Source organism: Canis lupus, chromosome 13 (genome assembly GCF_011100685.1).
Source record: "Canis lupus familiaris isolate Mischka breed German Shepherd chromosome 13, alternate assembly UU_Cfam_GSD_1.0, whole genome shotgun sequence".
NCBI lineage: Eukaryota > Metazoa > Chordata > Mammalia > Carnivora > Canidae > Canis > Canis lupus.
This window is the reverse complement of record NC_049234.1, coordinates 46,775,732-46,796,724: the sequence shown is the minus strand read 5'-3', so window position 1 is coordinate 46,796,724 and position 20,993 is coordinate 46,775,732. Positions and strand designations below refer to the sequence as shown.

Here is a 20,993-nt window from a genome sequence, read left to right as displayed (position 1 = left end):
TTGAGCCAAATTATAAAAATGTAAATATACAGAAGATACAATTTATGCATTAATTCCATCTCTTAGGGATTTTTCATCATCAAACCATTTGCCAAAGAACAAACACCAAATCGACTTTTACATGCTGTTTGTCCCCAAGATGGAATTTCTACATCTTTTCCTCTTGACTTCATTCAGTTATTATTGGTTGAGCACCTTCTAGGTGCCAACAAGTGTGTGACACAGTGGTAAACAAGATGGGCACAGTTTCTGGCCTTGCAGAGCTTGGAATATATTCTGGTCTCTGATCTCAAATACAATCAAGTCAGCATTTAGCAGGTGGTTCTAACTTGTATATGTCAACGGATGAGAACAGAAAATAGACATTTTATGAAAACATTCACCCATGGAAAAGGAAGAATCATCGTTCTTGTCATGAACAAACCCCCTATGCATGATTTTTTTCCCCTCCTTTGGAACTAGACTTTTAGGCCATCATCAACTTTTTTCCCCTATTGTGTTTGTCAACTCCCCCTGCAGGTCAGCTCATGTTCTAGAGATAAGCTGCCCACTACACCTCACAATAGGCATCAGAAAACCTCCCTTACTCATACCACTTGGACAACTTTTGATTACATGTGGCATTCTACTTTTTTTAGATTAATAGCAGAAGAGGGGGAAAAATTTCCCAGAGAATGTAAATTTATGAAGTAAAATCTTGCCTAATAGTGGGACTTCCTAAAAGAGTCTTCTGCTTACTAAACAAAGCCAACGTACTTTATAAGCAGAAAAGGGGGGAAAAAATCTTTTAAAGGCTTGGGCAAAGCTAGCTAGAAAAGAAATGGAAAAAGTAGAGTGCTGGGAAAATCCAGTTAAGCAATCTCAAGCGTTGATTTTATTTATGTGATACTTGTAACACACACCAGGCTGCGGGAATTAAACTTAATACCCTTCAAAGGTGGAGAGTCAAGTTACCCACCAATCCTTGGCTGCCTGGCCCTCGTGTATCTCCTCCATGAATCATACTTGCCTTAGAAAGAAATTCCCAGACAACATGTCTTTTTGGTCATGTTTTCTCCCACAGTACCACACTTTTGCCTTTTTCTCCATTATTTCAGGGAAAAGCTATTACAGAGAAGCCACAACTGTTTTAAATTTGACCAACTTACATATGTGGAGTCCTACCCCCACTTACTCAGCAGCCCTGGGTGCCAGCCCCCAGGAGTGAGTCGGACTCCTCCAGAAGGAGAAACCCTAAGGAGACAGAAGCTTCGAATACAGAGTAGTTGACTCCAATTAACTTTATTGACTTTATTTTTCTCCATTGTCAATTTCTTGACTTTTTTTTTTTTTTGAGCACCATGTCTAGAATAACTGGAGGAAAGAGGCAGCTTAGTGACACTGCCTGGTGTCCTACCTAAAACCAGAGAACCACAAAATACAGACCAAAGATTGAGACTCAAGGGAAGAAAGGGCTCTCCACCCCCCTATCATGGAGATTGCTTCTCCCTCCCCACACATCAGTGTGCAAATGATTTATGCTGACAGGTATGCCTATTTTGAGATGTTCTCATCTATCTGCAATTCTGGAGCAGGGAGTTCAGATGTATTTGGGAGTTCAAATATATACAGTTAATAAGTGAAGAAAGTAATTTTGGATTTCAAATTTGAGTCTCTTTTCTATGCCTTTTTTTTCCCCCTAGGCCACTCCCAGACTTGAGGCAGATGCAGAAACATAAATTCAAAGCCATCCATAGAAGTGATAATAACATAGATTTTCACTAATACTTGCATATGTAGGATTATTTTTTCCCCTTTGCATGAATTAATATTTCAATGAGAAGTTATTTTTATCAAAGAACAACCAACATTCAGGCTCTTCGAACTTTTCAAAAGAATGTGAGAGGCTCTAGACAGAGCCAGAAAGTAAATAACGAACTCCTCGTATTACCTACATTTGTTCTGAACACGTGATTCCAGCTCATGAGTTCTGCACAACTGGAAAACAGACAGAAATCTTGTCCCCTGGAGCCAGTAAGAACTGCCAGTGAAATAAGACCTGATAGATCAATGTGCTTTTTACAAATCAGCACAGCTAATACCGAGTCAAATCCCCCATTTAGACCAATTTTATTAACATGGCATTGTAATAAATTTTTTTTTTTTTTTTTTGGCATTGTAATAAATTTAATACAAAGGCTGAAGAATACATAGATGTAAGAACAGTCTTCTTGAGCTGAATTCTCAAAGCCCAGATGATTTTTCTATAAGGCTCTAAATTTCATGCGTTCATGATAAAGCATGGCTTGGGACACTGTACAGCTTCTTAGAATTTTGTGAGCGAATCTCATGCACAGCTACACACTGCAAATATTAGGGAATTTTTTAACTTTTTTTTAGGGAAACTTGAGGCTTCACTGCCCTTCCTCCAACTCAATAGATCCCCCATGTTGCATTTTTTTTAACACCACGGAACAGAATGAACCATGAGAGTCACTTTTAGATACCATAAAAGATATGACGTTTGAGCCAAGGGATGTGGGCCATTCCGCTGACTGAGCAATCAACAGCCACGAGAACTCAAGAACGAAATTCTTATTTTGACCTTGTCACTGACATCCATAGGACCCTGCGTATATCAGCCTGTCATCATTAACATCTTAACACTTAAAAGATGTGCCTCTGGGAGCACATGGGCGAATGGAGTGACAGTCAAGAGGGAAAAATCGACAGAATTTCTGTCTCAAATCTTTTTCTATCCTGGTGAAATCCTAAGGTCCTATTCATCACTTTTCCTCAACGCCTCTTAAATTTCCTTTTTCTTTGGCTAGACTCTGGTTGCTCTTTGCTCACTAAAGTAGCTGCTGAAGATATTCTTGAATTCTTTTTAAAAATGTGCCAGGCGTTATACTAGGTGCTAACGTTGCAATGGTGCACAAATCGGCACACACCAGGTTTGCTTTCACCAAGCTCATTTTATAGAAACTCTCAAAAAAAAAAAAAAAAAAAAAAAAAACCTCTCTCCATTAACTTGTTCTGGAGTTCTATTTTTGAAGCCCCCAACTTTTTGCTCAGCGAGAGGGATTTTTCTCAATTTCTCTTGCTCACTGGAAGAGGGGGGGTTAGGGCAAGGACTTTGTTTCCGCACCCCATTGTGTAGCGTGTCGCCAGGTCAGCAGATGATTGATGACTTTGGTATTTTTCTATCATTGCAAATGGTAACGGTTCTGATTGCCATGTAGGGTCGATGCCATACATGATGTCGGAGCTAGGCCGTACTGATGTAATGCGTCCTTTAGTGAAGGCCTGGGAACCTCCCTGTCATCTTTTCACTAATCAGGAATAATGAAGACAGACATCTATGCAGTCCTTGGCTTCACAGAGCTAATCCCCTAGGCACACAAGACATGGCAAAACGGAAACTCCATCCCTGAGGTCCTGGGTACAGCTGGTCCATCAGCAAAAATACTACTCTGTATTGGGTCTTCTGGATCTGATTCTATACACACACACACCTGCTCAACTTTATTAGAGTGGGTCCAGAGTTCATCGAACTCTTGAGATCACTTGAAAACATGAAATATTAGGGCGCTTGGGTGGTTGAGTCAGTTAAGCATCTGCCTTCGGCTCAGGTCATAATCCCAGGGTTCCGGGATCAAGTCCTGTGTTGGACTCCCTGCTCAACTGGGAGCCTGCTTCTCCCTCTGTCTGATGCTCCCCTGCTTGTGATCATGCTCTCTCTCTCTCTTCTCTCTCTCTCCCTGTCAAATACATAAATAAAATATTTTTTTAAAAGAAAGAAAACATATGAAATATTTAAGAAAGTAGAAATATTTGACCTGGAAAGGAGAAGAGCTGAGGGAGAACAGTAAACCCCTATCTTCAAATAAGATTGTCACATGGAAATTGATTTTGGGCTGCCCAGGAGAGCATGAGTGGAGCCGATGGGCAAGCAAGAAAATGGCACATTTAATTCAGCCTAAGGACAAACTTTCTAATTAGCGCCAAGAATGGCCCATGCTGCATGGGACACAGTGAACTCACGGTCGTTGGAGGCACTGGGGCGGGAGCTGGGAGACAACACGGCAAGGATTTTGTAGGGGGAACTGAAACCTGGGTTACAGAGAGAATGTTGGATTAGATGATGTCTGACCTCTCTTCCATATATGTGACTTTTCAATGATGTGGAAACCAGTGCTCCACAATTTCCCCAGGGCACTGTGAACGCAAGATAGATGAACTGGCAAGGCTATGTGAGCAGTTGGTGGAAGGGAAGCTAAGATGGGGCAACCCCAAACAGCATGGAAAAAGCCCATCCCTACAACTATACACTGAACACTAAAGCTAGACTATCTCACTCTGGGATCCTGGGAAAAGAAACTAGTGGGGAATGCAGATCCAGGCTGAATTATTTTTAAAGCAATGTTCATGAAAACCTTTCTTGGTGGAACACTAATTTGAGACAAGCTTATTTATTATAAATGCAACTGTAGCTCTCAGTTGTCTCTGTAACAAGGGCTCCCAGTCAAGCATGGGTCGCCTGGGGACCCATATCAATGTTGTAAGGGTTGTGTATATAGGGTCTCATGCTCTGAGCAGTCGTTTGGATGCCTAACAGCTTGGAGATTCCCTGTTTTGGGTCTTTAGAATGTTAAAAACCATTTTATTTAAGCATATTCGTGTATGTGTGTGTGTGTCCTTTTTTTTTCTTTTTTTTTTTTAAGCAGCAAATGCTGTAATGCATTTCGTTTAACTCAGTCCTCTTTCACAATGAATAGGTGAAGCCCTGGGCTAGGTGAGAAGGTCACACCTTGAAGTACAGGTACCCTATCTACTCCTGGTTTGCCCTAGTTGTTGCTGGCTGGCTCTGCCATTGCGTGGACCCATGCAGTGCTGGAATAGTAGAAAGACGCCCTCGGCTCCAATGTAGAGCTCTGCAAAATGCCTCTCCTGCTTTGTGTGGTGGCGTCTTTGACTTTCCATTTCTCTACTCTGTGAAGTTTCTGACCTGTGTTGGATCCTGACACGGTGAACACTTCTTACCAGCCACAGTGGCTTTTGTAGGGATTGCCTGGAAAAGGCTGAACATGACCCTACAAGATGCCTGCCCTGCAAGATGTCAGTGTGGCACTTTCAGACAACTCCTTCCAGTTACAAGAGGTGGGATTTTATGATTTTTAAACAGGCTGCATCTAAATGAGGCTGCTTTAGACTATGGTTCCCTTTTGTGGCCCCTGCTTAGTCCTGTCATGGAAATATTATTGGCAGTCTTGAGTCAAGTCTCAAAAGAGCAAAGAAAAATAATCCTTCAAACATGACCCGAGAAGACAAGCCTTCCCATGATAAATGCTACTCCATTTTAATTCTTTGGTTTTCTCTGAATATTAGATTTTTTTCTTATTCCTTTTGCTGGAAGTAATTAGTCCCACCCCTAGAGACTCTTATGTGTGGAACCCATATCTCTTTCCTGGCACCTGCTCCTGATGGTCCCGTAAGCCCCATGTCCCCACGGCTCGTTGTGAAGTGCCTGGCACATGTCAGCCATGGAGACAGAACGGCTGCCAACAAGCTAAGGTCCCCGGGGGAGAAAGCCGTCGGAAGTGCTTCCCTTAACCCATAGAAAGGAGAGAGGGAGTTTAATGAGTGGGCTCTACGGAGAGAAAGAATAGGTATAAGCAGTGAGACTATGCAACTTGTAACCACCACGTCCAGAGTCTTTCTGGATCAAAACTGAGGATGTTTAAGGGAGAGAGGAGAGAGGAAACTTCACCTGAAAAGGATTGTCCTCTGGCCTTACTTGCTACTCAAGATATCCACAATCTTAGGAGTTAAACACTGCTTTGGCCCAAATTGCAACTCTCCAAGAGATGCACGCGAGAGGCTATCCTACACCTGCCTGCTAGCATGCTCTTCCTCTGAGCATGGTATTGAAAGCGACAGATCTGCTGCGCCACCTTTCTGGCACATGTGATGCGGGCACGCAATAAAAAATTTCTGCTGTTCCGTCTCCCCTCACCCCCCTGCTCACGCTTCACCTTCACACCAGGCTTACACCCACAGAAAGAAGGACTCACTGGTTCTAAGAGCTGTTTCTCGACACTGAATCCAGCTGCTCCTGAGGGCTAGAGCCAGTACAAACACATTAGCCTATTTTCCACCTTACAGCTTCAAACACTGGGAAAGAAAGCAAATCCAGCACCGTCTCCCCGAGAGCAATTTGTAAGGTGGCTGGTAAGAGCCACAGATCCAGCCTTGCAGAGAACGTATGTCCAAGAAAATTGATCCCCGGGTTATTCATTGGAGTGTTGTTCCTGCCAGCAGCTTACTACCAAAGTCGGCATTTGAAACCCCGGTGAGAAATTTGGGTTTGAAAATGTGAATTAAACGGTTCTTGCAGGCTGCTCCTTGGCATTTTGAATTTCTCCTGGCAAGTCGATTCGATATAGAAGTCTCAGATTTTCTCAACTCTTCCGAGATGCCTAGGTCATGTAATTGCTCATGGGCCAAGCGAACATGATAACATGATACCATGTGCAGGCCCAAGACAAATCCCCCGCTGAGATCCTTCACAACATCGGAGTTTCCCTGAAGATAAGGAGCAACTCTGGGCATGGCAGTTGGAGTTTTGACTGGAGTGTTTGCCGCTTATCTCTTAGTCATTTTTGCTTCAGAAAGTTCCTAGAGATAACCTCCTCGGGATAAGCGAGGCTTACAGTATAAAGAAAGAAACACTATTACAAAATACTCCTCTAAGAATGGAGTTTAGTTGGCCAATCTCATAGTTCTTCATGTCAGCTTGCTTCCTTATTGTTTCCGGAGCTTGTTATTTTCGTTCTGATGCAAGTTTTATATGTGATAAGAACCAACAAGGAATTCAAGATAGGCAAATGAACAGAGGAAAGGTATGTAAATGATGATTGAGTAGACCAGCCAAAGGGATGACAGGGCTTTATGTGAAAGAACGTGAGTGAAAGACTTGAACTTGCTTTTCGGGGCCTGTTCGGTAGGATTTTTGTGATTACAGAGTTGCAGGGCGAATCAACTTGACTGGCCCATCATTGACCGACACTCTTAATGTGCTTGAGAGATGGTTTTTAAATTTTCATCTGATTTACAGTTACCTAGGGGATGACGCCCAAGTTTCAAGAGAGCTCTGAGAAGAAATGTTTATTAATATAAGGATGCAAAATCACATAGGATTGGGCTGGCTAATTGTTGGACAATCCTGGGAATCTGATTTCATCAATGGGGTTCTGGTTGCTTAAGGTTTTAAAAACATGGTCCTCCTTCATGGCCTAATTTTCCCGTGGTGTGATTGCCATACCTGTAAAGGAAGAAGGCAGGCCAGCCGATGTCTATCTCTGCGCTCTGGTAAGCGGTCAGGGGATGGGATGAAGAGAGGGACTGCAAAAACTTACTTCGCTCTTCTCCACCTTGTCCCCAAATGTAGTCTTTCTTGGGGACCTTTCTAATCAACTCTGGGCCATCGGGGTGCTTTGTTGACGTACTTTTCACAGGGCTAAGATCTCTTCTGTCTGCCTTGAGGATCTGGATGCTCAGTAGTCAGCAGTTCTGGAAAAATGAGTAATGTTCTCAAACAGACGTGAAATTCATCTGTGGCAGGAAGCCAGTTTGTAAATTTATGGTGAGGAATAATGGACCTCCGCAGTAAGCAATATATTTGCTATTTGGAATGTTCTGTGCAAGCATCAATGTACATAGCACAGAGGAATAGTAGTCAGAATTAACGATAGTCCCATAAAAAAATAAAGGATCAAGGCAAAGGCCCTTGAAGAGGCTGTATTTGAACCTATTAAGTCATCCCTGTATTTCTAAAGTGTTCATCCTTTCCCATGTCTACTACATGTTTAGCACCGTAGATGCAGGATTTCTCCTCCTATAGTGGTAGTGCTGCTGCCACCAACTCTACTCCTTTTTCTATACTATTTACCTTCAGTCTGAGTTTTAGACTGGGCTACTACTTTACGCTGTATACTCTGTTCAATCTGAAAAGTCCTTCAGATGTGGCTTATATGCAATGGAGCCATCCCTTAAAAATAACGAAGTTTGATGATGTCTTTTCAAAAACTGTTGCATCAGTCAAACCTTCCCTAGTTTTTCCCTTGAAGCAGGTGTCATTTCTTGATTTCAAGATAAAGGAAATAATTCTCACGTTCTTGTCAAATTACAAAATGGGCATTGCCATGAGAAATGGTAGATACCTTTTTGTTTTTTTCATAAAAAGGGTAGAATAAAACTCACATCTTGATAAGCCCCTGGTGCTGGACCCTTTGGATGGAAGCTCTGAGAGTGGCTAATATCTGTGTCTTCTCACCCAGGCCAGTGAAAGGCGTGTTCACCTCGTCGTGTCCCGCCAGGTGCATCTGCAGAGTCCTGACATCTTTCAGGAAGCCGGCTGGAACAGTGACGGCAGCCAATCCCCAGGGCCGGGGGACAGGAGCAGCACTCCCAAGGTGAGCCCCAGCCAGGGTATGTCTGCTTCTCCTGCAGGAAGCTGTTTCTGGGGAAGGCTGCACACTTTAACATTTCTAAGCATCATTTCTGGACTTCATCACTTGAATATTGTTTGACTTGTCTTGTAAAACAAAAAGCCCAAAGTCCCATCTTCAAGACCTGGTGAGATAGCAGGTGTCTCCCATCCAAGCAAGAGGGAAGAAGGTGCAGGAGAGTTTTGAAACCTGATCTTGCAGACTTTGTATGGGAACATAATTTCAAGTGTAAGCCAAATAGATGTCATGTTTTTCCAATAGTCCTTTTGCTTAAGGACCGTTTTTACTCATTTTGAAATGAAACGAGATTGGCTTGGTTTTTTTTATTTTTGAAGTTCCCAGTCCGCTTGAAAATTGAAGTATATTATTAAAAATTAAATTTAATATAATTATATATCATATAGTATGTTATATATTTAATATAAATTATTAAAATAATTCTTCTGCTAATTTTAGTATGTTTGTTTTTGCAGAAGAACCCAGGAAGATAATATAAACACTTGAAGTACATATAACATTAGGGAGTGGTGAGAAATGGGACAAATCAGGAAGCTAATGCTATAACCTCTCCATTGGATGGGTCTCTAAAGCAACACAAACCTCTCTTAGTCTGAATTCAGAGTCCTGTAGGCTTGGCTTGGCATGCATTGTGATGTCAATGAGTTTCTAGCCACTTTTCCTAAGATCTGATTACATTAAATCACTTGTAACTAAAAAAAACAAATCGATAGGTAGCCCATTCTTCTTGGAACAGAGATTAGGGAAATGTCTATCATGTCAATCAGAACCTATAGGGCTATGTTTCATTTAGGAATAACTCACAGGTTTTGGGTTTTTGAGTAATGTATACAGAAACAATACTCAAAATCTTGATTTTGAAACATGCTGTTAATTACACAGCCTTCAAGGCCACAGCTCTACCCTTTTCCCCAGCCAGCTAGCCAGCCATGTCCCATAAATCCATAAATTCCAAGCTTATTTACAGTAAGCAATCTAGACAGACCAGGTAACTCCTGCTGAAACATTTTATGGATGAGGACTCCCGGATGTCTTTTGCTAGTAAATATCATTAGTGTATTTAAATTAAACTAATGGTATTTATTAATGGAAAACTAGTTTATTAGTTTAATCTAATTCATCTAATTCATCTAATTAATTATAGTTGGATCAACTAGACCATATGGTGTTCTAGCTCATTAAACCACTAAGCATGAGGCTTCCACCAGCACTGTGGTCTATAATCCTTTCCATCTAACCACCATGAATCATGGAAACAGCCAGGATGAGCTGTTCAAATTTTTGCTGCAATCTCTATCACATATCTAATTCCTGGAAAACATACAGAACCAAACTGGCCTAGTGGGAAATTGTAATATTTTCATTTTAAGTTAAAATAGTCTGTCTGCCTTCTGAGGTGCCCTCAAACACACACACATACACGCGTGGCCTATTTACAATAAAACTAAGACCTATCTGGCTCTTTAATGATTTATTTTTTTATGATCCTACTAAGCCTTGTTCTACCTAGGAAGCAACATGGCTTTCTGGAAGTAGGAGCTTTAATGAGTCAGAGAAATGCCAAAGAAGGCAAACCTACACTTGTGACACAGAAAAGTTTGTAGCCAACTGAAATACTAAAGACAAATTAGGCGTCAAATGTGGGCTTGTGGCTACCTCTGTGGGAGGAAAGGGAAAGTGACCAGAGAGAAATCACAGAGGGACTTCAATTGTACTGGAACATGTATCACTGATGCTGGGTTGTAAGGTACATGGGTAGGTCGTTATGTTCATCTTCATACTTTTTTTTTAATAAATCTAAAATGTTTTATTTTAGAAATCCCAATATTCTATGAAGTATTTCTTACAACTGAGTAATTAGTAGATCTGTGCCTATAATGTTTTTTAATCAGCTTGAATTAGTTCATACTAAATTGCGGGGGCTATTTATTTATTCATTTATTATTTAAATTCAATTTGCCAGCTTATAGTAAAACACCCAGTGTTCATCCCATCAAGTGCCCTCCTTAGTGCCCGTCACCCAGTCATTCCATCCTCCCAATCTCCTCATCTTCCAGAACCCTTTGATTCCCAGAGTTGGGAGTCTCTCATGGTTTGTCTCCCTCTGTAATTTTTTGCCACTCAGTTTCCCTCCTTTCTGTTATGGTCCCTTTCACTATTTCTTATATTCCATGTTAGGGAACATTCTGAGGTCTTTCTCCAAAGTAGGGAAGGAGCATTGGGAGAGAACGCAGATGGAAAGAAGATCTCTCTCATATTTAACTCTTTTTCTCCCCACCCAGAGTCAGGCCACTCTGGATGTGAAGGGTTCATGGCGGTACTTGGGTTTTCCATTGCTAACATGGATCTCTTTCTCTGGGGGTCAGGGAGGAAGGCAGATGGCTGTCAGAAACACGAAACAAAGGACGCATCTCCTGTTTGGGGTAACCCAGTCACTATGTGGAGCCCAGAGGTGTTTGAAGCCTTACCTTGCTCAGTACAGCAAGGCTGTTGGGTTAGCACTGAACAAATGTGGAAGAAAACTCTGCGCTTCAGGAACTCGTATCTAAAAGCATAAATAACCTATCTCTGCAGCCAGGAAAACGTAGGTTTCAGCATCCAAATCTTATTTGTCATGTATTTTATTTGACAGACTTGGGTTTGAGTTGAGTTCTCTAGTCAATGAGATAAACTGTTCCTGGAAAAATTGGGTAACTGATTCTTTCATGTGTTTTTCTGACAGTTATCTGAAAATTGATAGGTTAATTTTTATCATGTGCTAAAACATGACCTCTGAAAGCAGAGTAGTGTAGTGGGCGAGAGTGTGGAATTAGTCAGATATCTTGGGTTTCAGTTCCCAACCCCATCCCCAACCCCCCACCAGCTGTGCTTCATTGATCAGATTTGTTTTAATGTTGAGTTTCAGTTTTTCTGCCTGGATACCTTTAAGTACATAAAAAAATAATATTTCTTTTCCTCAAAGAGTATCTGGCCAATCTGTACATTATTCAAGGAATATTTATTCACAACAGAGCAATTAGAGCCTCACTTATTTCTATTAACTGGTGTGGCAGATGCGAAGCCATTTCTGAAATATCTTATAAGATAGATAATTTTGTTACTTTCCAAATGAACTTAGGGACACATTTTTTAAAACTAAGTATTCTCAGATCAAAGGTGTCCCTTTCAGTCACAGGTGTGCCCTATGGGCCTTCTTCCCCACTTCATAAATGAGATTGGGGGTGCTCTGAGTGATGACAGTATTACAAGATCTCAAAGGATATTACTATTAGAAACCCAAATAACAATAAAATAGGTTTAAACTTGCTACCTAAAAAGGGAGTTAAATTATTGGGATCTTCTTTTCTTCTGGGCAAATATTGTAAAATATTGATAAAACCCAATATTGGCAGAATTGTGGGAAATCATCATTTTCACAATGTATTGGTGAGATTATAGGTGATCGAACTGTTTCATACGTATCAAAATGTAAAATATGCAGGCTCTTTGATTTAGCAGTTGTACTTTTAGGATATTAGCCTAAAGAAATATTTACACAAGTGCACAAGATATGTGTGTCTAAGGATGTTCGCAGTGACACTGTTTAATTTTGCAAGAGACTTAGAAACAACCAAAATGGTCATCAATGGGGGGATATGACATATCCACATGATGAAGTACTAGGCAGCCGTTCAAGAATGCAAAAGAGCGTGTGTGTGTATGTGTGTGTATGTGTGTTTGTGTGTACACATATTTTTCAATGTGAAAAGATGTCTCTGTTTTCCAGAGCATTCCATACTGTGTTTTAGATATCACCTCGGGAGATTGATCTGCTACCCTGACAATATCCCTGGCTTCCATATGGAAATAATGGAGGAAAGCCCTTCTTTGTGAGGATCAGGAGTAAATGCTTTATGAATATCCCCAGGAATGAGCGGAAGCAACAGAGCAGCCAGTAAGAGTCTCTAGGTCTAGAACTTTGCCCTGGGTTGGGGGCGTCTCAGAACAGCCTGCATCTCCAACTAGGGCTCTTCTGAGAGGTCTGTGTTCAAAGGCAGAGACGTCCTGAATCTCACTGCTTTGTGGAGGAGAAAAGTCATGAACTGAGAACGGATCTGGAGAGCGTCTCCAGAACTACTCAGGAGTGCTGGGACCACTGTATTCATACTGCTACTTATTTGTCTTATTTTGAAACTTTGCCCTGAAGAAGATCCCATTTTAGTTTTACAACTCACTTCAGGTAACCAATCTCTTCAAGATTCTGAGGTTTATAGAAACATATAATCCAGACCTTACAAATACTAATTGTAACATATAACTTCCCATAATAATTTGTGATTCCGGATTTAGTATTCCATGGCTACTAAAAACAATTTGCAGCACCTTGTAATTTATCCATGCATTTATTTCCCAAACATAGTTACCATCTTTAATGTGCTAAATGCTATGTGTAGTACGAGGGATATAGTAACAGGCTATTACTGGATACAATGGGGCCATTAAAACAGACATGGGTAATTTTATACTATAGAAAATCATGAGATAATAAATGTGCAAAAAGCCTAGGCTTATCTTCATAATGAAGTGGTAAAAATGAACTCTTGTTAATGCAAGCAATAGTTCTATATGATGCTAACCATCAACTTAGCAGAAGTTTATCATTCATTTGATTTGTTGAATAGGTAATATATTCACAGGGTTAAAAAAAAAAAAATGAGGAAGGAACCTCTTACCCAGGCCCCATCTGTCTGGTTCCCACCTCCACGCCCATAAAACCACTTTCTTGTTTCCAGAGTGTCTTCATGAAAATGTAAATATCAATACAAATTCTCTCTCCTCCCTCTTTCTACACAAAAGTTAGTATAATTACACTTTCTTTTGTACCCTAATTTTTTTTAACCAGATGAGTTTTTAAATTTTATCTCCGTAGATAAAACTGTAAGTTGTGTTCCGAGCCCTAGACTTCTCTGAGGTCAGATCAGAGGGTGATATTTATTTGCAATGCACATTCCCACATAGTCCCCTAGGTCATTACACATGGAGGAGAATACATTTTTAGATAATTATATGTTGATATAAATTCACTGACAAACAGCGCCCTTGACTCTTATTGCTTCAAGATAACACTGCATGTAGCTTTGATTGTTTTCAACCTAGGGTTGCTGAACCAAAATCACAGTTCTCTTAATTTGCTTTTCAAAAGCCAGTCCTCAATGTATGCTACACAATGTATATACTATGTTTTTGCATCATAAAATTAAAGGGTAGAACTACATATTATTTTGAAAGACTGAAGATGCTAATTGGAGAGAACCCAGTTAGTAGTGAGTTTCTATGAAATCCATGATTTTCTCTAACTATGGAGTTCTAGAATTGACTCCCTACCTAAATTAAACAGAGGTCATTTAATTAAAATACAATTCCTTTTTTTTTTAACTTAGAAGAAAACTCCTGATACTCATGAATGGCAGGAGCTTTATGAAATATGACTATCGGGAGTAGTCACTTGAAAACTTGGGGTGTGATTCACTTTGTGAGCTATTTCTCCAGTGGTCTCCAACCTGCTCCTCTTCCGTTTTTTTCCATTCCCATTTGAAATGTAAACTTTCTCTGAATCAGCCTAGGGGATTTGGGATAACGCTGCTCTGCTGAGGGTGACAGGCAAAGCGAGGGTTCCCTCTGCACGTGTCTTTCTCTATGAGACCAAGGACGACTGTCATATATTTGTCCAATTGGGTAGGGTTTTTTTTGTGCGGAGGAAATGCAAGCCCCCCTGTGAACAGGTGTGCCACGCTTGTTTTCCTGTCTGTGCCTTTAGCCCCTCCATCCTGTGGCCACTTGCCGTGAGAAGGTGGTAAGTGTCCGAAAAGACCCCAGCGAGTCTCTCGGCATGACCGTTGCTGGTGGAGCATCACATCGGGAGTGGGATTTGCCCATCTACGTCATCAGCGTGGAGCCCGGGGGAGTCATCAGCAGAGATGGAAGAATAAAAACAGGTAAAAAGACAAGGTACTGGGCCAGTGGAGTGTTACCATGAACTCGCAGCTTGCTGGGTTGGGTAACTGCTTCCTGAACTGATGAGAGCATGAGATGCTGAGCTGCCCAGGACCTCTGTCACACACTGACTGTGACCGGCTTGAGTATAGTTGCTGGATTGGGTGTTTCACCCCTTGAAGTTCTTGTGGATTGACGTGGGCTGCTTGGCTTGCTAAGAAAGCAAGTACCTGCAAAGTATGCCGGGAAGTAATGGGAAGCGTCTACAGTTATGAGCAAGTGGCTCAACTAAATAGCATAACTTGGTTCCATTTGTTCTAAGTGATTCTTTGCTGGGTTGATCATGTGGTGAACCTATTCATGAATTGCTCCATTTTGTGGGTTGGGTGGATGAAATACTTTCATAGAGTTTTGAGTCAACGAGTATTAAGTGAAAGTATCATGCTAGGTTCTTTTCCACGGGTGGAAATGTCACCGTCTTTTAATCTTATGTGTCCTAGGCTACTTTCATTGAAGGAAAGGGGTGTCGCATATGTATCCTTAATAATATTGCCAATTGAGGTAGCTCAGATGGTTGAGCAACTATGTCATGTAAGGGTTCAGATGCACGAAGTTTCTGAAGCACCGTCGCTCAGCCCGAGGAGCCACAGGGCAGTGGGTGGCATGGTAGGGATTTCTTTGGCCAACCTAACAGAGCATGTTTTGGGGTCGGGCAGGACTCCAGGCCTTTGCCATCTGTCTCTTCCTATCTTTTTTACTCTTGCTGTGGTTATTCTGTGTGAAAAAGATGATATTCAAAGGAAGCAGAAGATCAGGAGAGAGATAAAAAAAAATACAAACCGGAGGTAGGAGAGGAATGTGCTTTAGTTTTCTTGCTCTTCCTTTGCACCCAAGCACCTGGGTGTTGAATGATGAGGTTCACCAAGAAGTGACCTGTTAGCGAGAGAATGTGAGCAGAGGCTTGTGCGGGACGGTGGATGGAAGTGGCCCTGCACATATGAGGTGCCTGCCCAACGGTAGGAGTGTCCCCTTTGCAGCAAATCACAAGGATGTTAACTCCTTTTTCCCCTGTTCAAGGGCATAGTTCCAGCTCCTTTTTCTTCACTGCTATAGATCCCTCTGCCAGGCCCTTTCAGGGGTAGTCTCTTACTCACTCATGTAATCCCTATTTATTGGGTGCCTACCACATGCCAGGCTCCATGCAAGCACTCAGAGTTTTGCCAAATGCTCTCCCTTTGTGGTAAAAGCAAGAAACAAGAAGTAAAGAAGTAGATGATCTTTGACTAAATAGTAAACGAAGCTAGTTTATCTTCCTTCTTCCCCCCACCCCCTTTTTTTAAAGCAAGAGCCAAACACTAATGGGTATGCTTTAGAAACCTGCAAGCATGATTTGCCAATGCCTTGAAACGTGCACACACTAACCACTTGCTATTCGAGAACTCAGCCTCAGGTCAGTGCAGGAGGCTAATGACATGCCCCCTTCAGCTTGCTCGCTCCCCTGCATCCCACTCAGTCTCTGCTCCTTTGGCACTTTTACAGAACTTCCCCTTTGCACTCTCACTAAGGATGGCTTCTGCTTCTCTGGCCATTAGGTGACATTTTGTTAAATGTGAACGGGATTGAACTAACAGAGGTCAACCGGAGCGAGGCAGTGGCATTATTGAAAAGCACATCCTCCCTGGTGGTTCTGAAAGCTTTGGAAGTCGAAGAACACGAGCCCCAGGAAGCCTGCAGCAGCCCAGCAGCCCTGGACTCCAACCACAACATGGCCCCAGCCAGAGACTGGTCCCCCTCCTGGATCATGTGGCTGGAATTACCACGGTGAGCCCCGATGTGACATCTTGGGGAGGCATGGGAGGGAACCGCGATATTTCTTAGGACACTCTTTTACTCTCTTGGGCTGATTCATGGCACAAGCATCTGAATGAGCCCCCAGTTTGATTGTGAGACTATTTGACATGATCCTGTCTTCCCTTTTGTTACTAAAAATCCATGCAGAAGGCCCAGGGCAGGGTGAGAGCCTGGACGTGGAAATACTGCTATACCCTCATGTTGAGGAGCTTGGAGCTGCTCTGTACGGTTCTATCAGTTGTTCATGCAGCAAAAGAGCTCTGCTGACAGGGAGAGAAGGCTAAAATCCAGTCTTCTGGAACCCACTATGGAGCCAGGGGAAGGATTCTTTCCCAAATTTGCTAGTGGCAATGCTCAGAACTTGCTCAGAACTATGGAAGTTTTACCTCGTTAGCTTTCCTGTGGCCCTGGCTAAACATAAAACAATGCAGAAGACCTTTTTGCCTGTCCCTTGATGTTTGAGCATGTGTGGATTGAGGGTATGTCTCAGACTCTCTACCTAGTTCCTACTCTTATGAAGATCTTCAGGAAGCAGCTGGATTGTCATTTTAGTGAGAGGTAACAAGAGCTTTATGGTGAAGCCATTAAAATGTCTCAGACACTTCAGGAAAAGTTTTAAGGGCAGACTTACTAAATAGCTACAAGCAGAAATTAAATATTCAAGGGACAGATAAATTGGGGTTTGCACACCTGCATCAAAGCACAAATTCTTGGCCTTCAAACAATTGCCTCACAAATTCCAAACACATGATTTAAATGTTAGATATTAGAGTCACTGAAGATGAAGTGCTGTAGGATTAAATGAATAAAAGTAGGATGTTTGGTTTTAGTACATTTTTCTTGAGGGTGGAGATATGACTCTCTCTCTCTCTCTGTTTGTCTTTTCTTTTTTTTTTAAATTTTAAATGAGGTTTTAAAAAACATCCCTGTCTCAAATACACTGACCTAGATTCCTTTTTGAGCCTTTCCTAGTTGATAAATTATTTTTAAGATAAGTGTATTTTTAAACAGCTGAACATTGAGCACCGAGGCTGTTTGAAAACCTCCAAGCATTTTAGGACAGAGTCTGAGTGGAAGAAGAGAGTATTGGTTTCAAATATTTTTTTAATATTTCTGAAACCAGAATCTATAAAAATAGGTCTTTTTTTTTTTTTTTTTTTTTTTTTACCTTTTGTGCTTGAAAGCTATTTGTCATATATTCAGAGTTCCTCACTGTTCATTCGTGTAAGACAGGACAAATGTGAGATGCTTTTTACTCCAAATACAACCACGTGAATGGCTTTCTCTCCCTCCACTTTTTGTCACTTGGCCTCAGGCAGCAACTCTCTGCTCCTGCCAGAAGTATAGTCTGGATTTGGTTCATTTCCTTTGAAAGAAGTAGACAGGAAGTGTGAAATGATGCCAGCACAGACAACACTGGTCCTCAGTCACCCTGGCGGCTCTTCGTTTCCCTCAGCCCCTCGTCTCCTCGCAGTAATATATATTCGCGAGGGAATCCCAAGGCACCACAGGGGGGAGAAGGGTGCCCTCAGATCTGTCCTCCCAGGTCCGCTCAACAGAGGTAATCACTGAGAGCAACCCCTTGTGTGTTTTTCCAGGGAAAGTCTACATCAGGGGTTGGCAAACTTTTTCTGTAAAGGGATGGAGTTTAGGCTTCAAGAGTCACATTCTGAGTTGCAAGTATTCGGTTCTGTCGTGGAGAGTAGCCATGGGCAATATGCCAATGGAGAGGCTTGGCTGTTCGCTCACAAAGACAGGCGGTGGACTGGGCTGCGGTTTGCTGGCCCCCGGTCCAGGTCTATATGTACACACACACACATAGCATACACACTACTGTGTACCATGATTTTTTTTTTTAATCTTAAGAATACACTTTGGGTGTTATTTCACATGGGCATATATCAAGCTGTGTCTCTTCTCTATGGCTGAGTAGTGAGTGTTCTGTTATCCAGATGTATCATAGTCATTGAACCAGTTCCTATGAGTAGTGAACCCTCAGTTGTTTTCCATCTCTGCTTTCACAAACGATGCTGTCATAAGACCTCATAAGGGTCATACAGGGGTAGCCATTGCACTAGTGTGGTGTCCACTAGCCATCGAGCTCGTTACAGAAATTACAGAGCATCTGCACAGCCGTGTGGCAGGCTATAAGATTACTGGGTCACCCTCTTTTGGACTGAGTAGGCTTCACATCATGTTGGTGAGCATCGAGAGGTGGTGTGGACAAGCGCAAGGCCCATCTCAACCTTTCCTCTGTATACGTGGCTTGTCCTTTTTCACCTGATTTTCCTTTCGTTTTTTTTTTTTTTTTTTTAAGATTTTATTCATTTAGGAGAGACAGAGAGAGAGAAAGGCAGAGACACAGGTAGAGGGAGAAGCAGGGAGTCTGATGTGGGACTCAATTCCAGGACCCTGGGATCACTCCCTGAGCTAAAGGCAGATGCTCAACCACTGAGCCCCCCCAGGGATCCCTTCATCTGATTTTCAAAAGAATTATTTGGGTTCTTCCAAGCATGTCTTTACCTTTTGTTTTCACATCTTGCATTCTCTTGACTCCTTTCAACTGTTTATTTCCCTTTGTTTCCTCTGCTTACTCTGGTCTGCCCTCCATGTTCATTACTATGGCTTGTCCTTTCCAGCTTCTACTTTCATTTTGGTGGTGGCTTTTATTCTTCCCTTCTTTGTCTTTCTACTGTCAGTTCGTTTCTTCTCTTGTCTCCTATCTTCCTGGAAATCTTACATCTCTGCAGGGATCTCTGGTTTATAGAGGAATTGTTTCAGGACTATTTTAAATTCACGGTCAGGTGGTTGGGTTATAAATTTCATTTTCTCTAGAAGCATTTCACTCCTGTGGCAGCATTTTTCTGGCAAGTGGTTTCTGTGTTGCTGTTTTCACTGTTCCTTTCCGTTTTTCTGTTGTCCTGAGTGTCTGCTTGCTAGTTCTTTTTAAATCTCTGAGTTAGGTCAGTTTTTCCTGGAGCAGCTATTGGCTGGAGGTTCACAAGGAGGAAGGAACCAGGGCCATCTTCCAAGTGGCAGAAGCTTCTCTTTATGACACAGGGTTGTGTTGCTTTACTTCTCTCAGACCAAGATCAGCAGTTCAGGTGCATCCCTTCCTCCAGCCAGGCTACTCCCTGGATGTAACGGGTTATCTTGTTGGGGTTCTCGTTGCCTCACTCGTGCCCTCCTTTGCGAACACCAGCCTGCCTGGCTCTGGTGGTGCCCTGTGGGAGTGGGTGTCCTGCCTGAGTGGGCTGCTTCCTGCAGGCCTCAGGGCTCCCGCTGCGGGCACCTACTCTTCCACTGCCTCTGGCAGTTGGTTCTCCCTCAAATGCCATGACCCAGTTTTGTTTTCAGATGGAGTTTGCATTTCTGTTTCCAAGTCTCCTAGTTGCCTTTACAGTGATTTTTAAAAGCAGAAGGGGAAACATAAGGTTTACTCTGACATTTTGAAACTACAAGTATGTCCATCCTGGCATTTTTCAGACATCCTTAATACTCCATTATGTCCCTGGATCAGGCCCTCAGCTGGTATCAGGATGCGAGTACTCAGTCATAACACTGCTACAATTTTTAAGGATGGGAATATCCACTCACATCTCTAATCTTGACGGCAGAGAGGTTCAAAGACCCCAATTGATGCAATACCATTGGCCTAAAGGTCTCAAGACATTTGGCATGACTGACGTCCTAAGAATTTCAGGCCATTTATCATACCTCGGCAAAAGTTACTTGTCTGAACTGCTATAGACTGAGCCTGAAAATAGATATTTTTGAAAAAAATTCACCAGGGCATTTCCCTCCAAGTTATACATTTACTCAAAAACATTTTCCCCTTTTGATGAACAGATTTTGAGGAAACCTATTTGCCCTAAAGTAGGATCCAGTCAGTTACCTAAGATTCTCTACCAATGAAGAAAAGTGGTATCAGGTCTAGAAACAGGAAATCCATTTCTAGGACATTGTAATCATGCCCTCGGGTACAGTCCAACACACAGAAAGAATATACATGAAGAAGATAGTGTTCATACCCTGAACCAGTGGCTGCCTGTCTTCAACCAGTGGGTGTCAGATATAAGCAGTAGCAGAGAGAGTAAAAGTGGGTGATAAAGGACATTGCAAATATATCTCACCCTTATTAGTGGTGCCTTCTGTGCCGGGAGTGACCCCTGGGCAGCAGCTCCAGATACTGTCTCAAAGCTATACAGATTACCAGGTGCCATTCAATTGAAGGGGGTGGGGGGGGGTGCAGAAATCACTAAAGACCTTCTGCTTTGTTTTCTGCTGGCTTGCAGGCCCAAACTCCACATCTGGAAGTCTTTCAAAACATGCTGTCATCTGGACTAGTATGACTAGAGGAGAGAGGAGTTAAAATGTATTACTGTTATGCAGGCAGAGGGTGCTTTGGGAACGACTTTAGAGTGAATTAGTGAGAAAAGTGGCAACATTTTTTTACCAACCTCTTTAACGTTTGGCTTGAACAAAAGATAACTGGATTCTCCCATCTACTTCTGCATTCAGTCTGTTGCCAGGTCACCTATTGTATGTCCTCTGAGCTTAAATGCTTATTAGAAAATAAAATTTTTTTAAAAGACAGATCATCAGATCATGTCTCACTCTTAGATAAAAGCATTTTTTCACCTCTACACTCCCTGAAAGGTA

At 42.1% G+C, this 20,993-nt stretch overlaps 1 protein-coding gene across 6 annotated transcripts in view; it reads left to right on the top strand.

Annotated features, from left to right (window-relative positions):
- The window catches only part of LNX1 (ligand of numb-protein X 1), a 174,853-nt gene that overhangs the window by 150,447 nt on the left and 3,413 nt on the right, over positions 1–20,993 (top strand). For all 6 annotated transcript variants that reach the window (XM_038556092.1, XM_038556094.1, XM_038556093.1 and 3 more), the window contains 3 exons: positions 8,319–8,453; positions 14,305–14,482; positions 16,073–16,301. In XM_038556092.1, coding sequence (XP_038412020.1) covers positions 8,319–8,453; positions 14,305–14,482; positions 16,073–16,301 — 542 coding nt within the window. The remainder of the gene's footprint in view (positions 1–8,318; positions 8,454–14,304; positions 14,483–16,072; positions 16,302–20,993) is intronic.